Source organism: Anneissia japonica, unplaced genomic scaffold, assembly GCF_011630105.1.
Source record: "Anneissia japonica isolate Jap-2015-1 unplaced genomic scaffold, ASM1163010v1 scaffold287710_len209622_cov133, whole genome shotgun sequence".
In the NCBI taxonomy this organism is placed as follows: Eukaryota; Metazoa; Echinodermata; class Crinoidea; order Comatulida; family Comatulidae; genus Anneissia; species Anneissia japonica.
This window is the reverse complement of record NW_022742733.1, coordinates 207,378-209,115: the sequence shown is the minus strand read 5'-3', so window position 1 is coordinate 209,115 and position 1,738 is coordinate 207,378. Positions and strand designations below refer to the sequence as shown.

At 34.9% G+C, this 1,738-nt stretch overlaps 1 protein-coding gene across 1 annotated transcript in view; it reads left to right on the top strand.

Moving 5' to 3' along the window:
• The window catches only part of LOC117119247, a 10,235-nt gene that overhangs the window by 2,936 nt on the left and 5,561 nt on the right, over positions 1-1,738 (top strand). The window contains exon 3 of the mRNA XM_033264048.1: positions 194-502. Coding sequence (XP_033119939.1) covers positions 194-502 — 309 coding nt within the window. The remainder of the gene's footprint in view (positions 1-193; positions 503-1,738) is intronic.

Here is a 1,738-nt window from a genome sequence, read left to right as displayed (position 1 = left end):
TAAAACGTTTCATTACCGACCAGATTGGAATTTTGGTCCTTGTGTGTGCTTCTCCGGATCATTGTTATGCAATTGAATTGTTCAGAGTTCAAATATAGGCATAAATGAAATGGATGTTGAATGTATAATATAAAAGATACCTATACGGGCCCTAAAATCCTTAATGACCTTTATTCTTATGTTTTTCTAATAGCCATACCCAATCCACTCAAGAGTTTCACCTATCAGCTTCTAGATGATACAACAGTTCAGTTTAAGTTTGAGGATCCTGAAGACTGGAATTTTGATAAACACATTTTATTGAATAAACGAATTTGTCAGGAATCGCCAGTTGAAGAAGGTGCAAAATGCAAAACTAAAACGTTTCAGGACAGACAAGAAAATACATGGACAATATCTGGACTCAGTTATGATACACAATACATTTATACGGCTCAATGTTACCATATTGAAGGCAGATGGAGTGAAGAAAAAAACATCACTTTCCACACTGGAGGTACAGGTAAGAGCAAAATGTACACACAATAAATGATGAGAATTTAACAGAAACAAAGACAATAATTGAATAGAAGAAAAATTATTATTTAATTAAAACAATAGTTGAAATGTTGAGGGCGCTAATAATTTTTATACCGGCGGAAGGTTGTTGTTTTTCGGTCATGGCTGTTGACCGGGTTTTTTTTTTTTAAATAAAGAAACAAAACAAAGTTTAAATGCGATTGTGTTCCTTTATGACAGTGAGCAGTACTAAAATATTGGAAAGCGTCAATCCAAATGGTAGCAGAGCGAGGTTAAACCGTAAGTTAATCCTGAAAACTCTCACTGTTCGTCCGAACTTAGGCCTAATAAATGCTAGCCTAAGACTAGGATATGTGAAAATAACGTTACGGTCCAGCAACAAACAGCGTTGAGACAACCTGAATAATTATTATACCCTGCAGCGCGGTGCTGCTATTAGCATCAGCGAGTCGGCTGTTCCAGCTAATTCTAGAACATTAGAAACACTGCGAGTGAATAATTATAACACTTTGGATGTAAAGGCCTATGATGAGCGTCGTACGATTATGCTAGTATATTGAACATTAAATAAACAACGACGAATAAAGAATAAAAAGTGTAGTGAACTTTACATAATAATTCCAATTCTGTAAACATTGTGTTGTGATGTGATATTAAACATTAGCAATGGCAGAGGAAATAAATAAATTAATAATAACACGTAGAAACAGAAAAGATGCTCTGACCAGAGCATTATCGGGGATTGCGAACTTGTTGAAAGAAGGTGTTTATGAAAAAATAGAGGTAGAAAGCAGAATCTTAATGTCTCGACAAATGTATGCAACAATTGAAGAAGCGCATGGAGAGTTGATTAACCTAATAGAAAATGAGGATGATTATTTAAAAGAAGAAGAATGGATGGAAAATTGTCAAACAGAATATATGTCAGCGATACAGGAATTGAAGATCCGAATAAAATTTAAAGAGAAAGAGAATAATGAAACTGACAATGGAAACACCAGTATCAATAAGGACACCGTGAACCCAAGTAATGGTAGCAACAATGAAAATACCAGTATAAACAGTGATACCATGAACCTAAGTAATGGCAGTAGCAATGAAAACACCAGTATTAACAGTGATGCCTTGAGCCCAAGTAATGGCAGTAGCAATGGAAACACCAGTACTACTAATAGTGATAAAGGGACTAAAGATAATGTAGTGAGTAATGACATAGCAC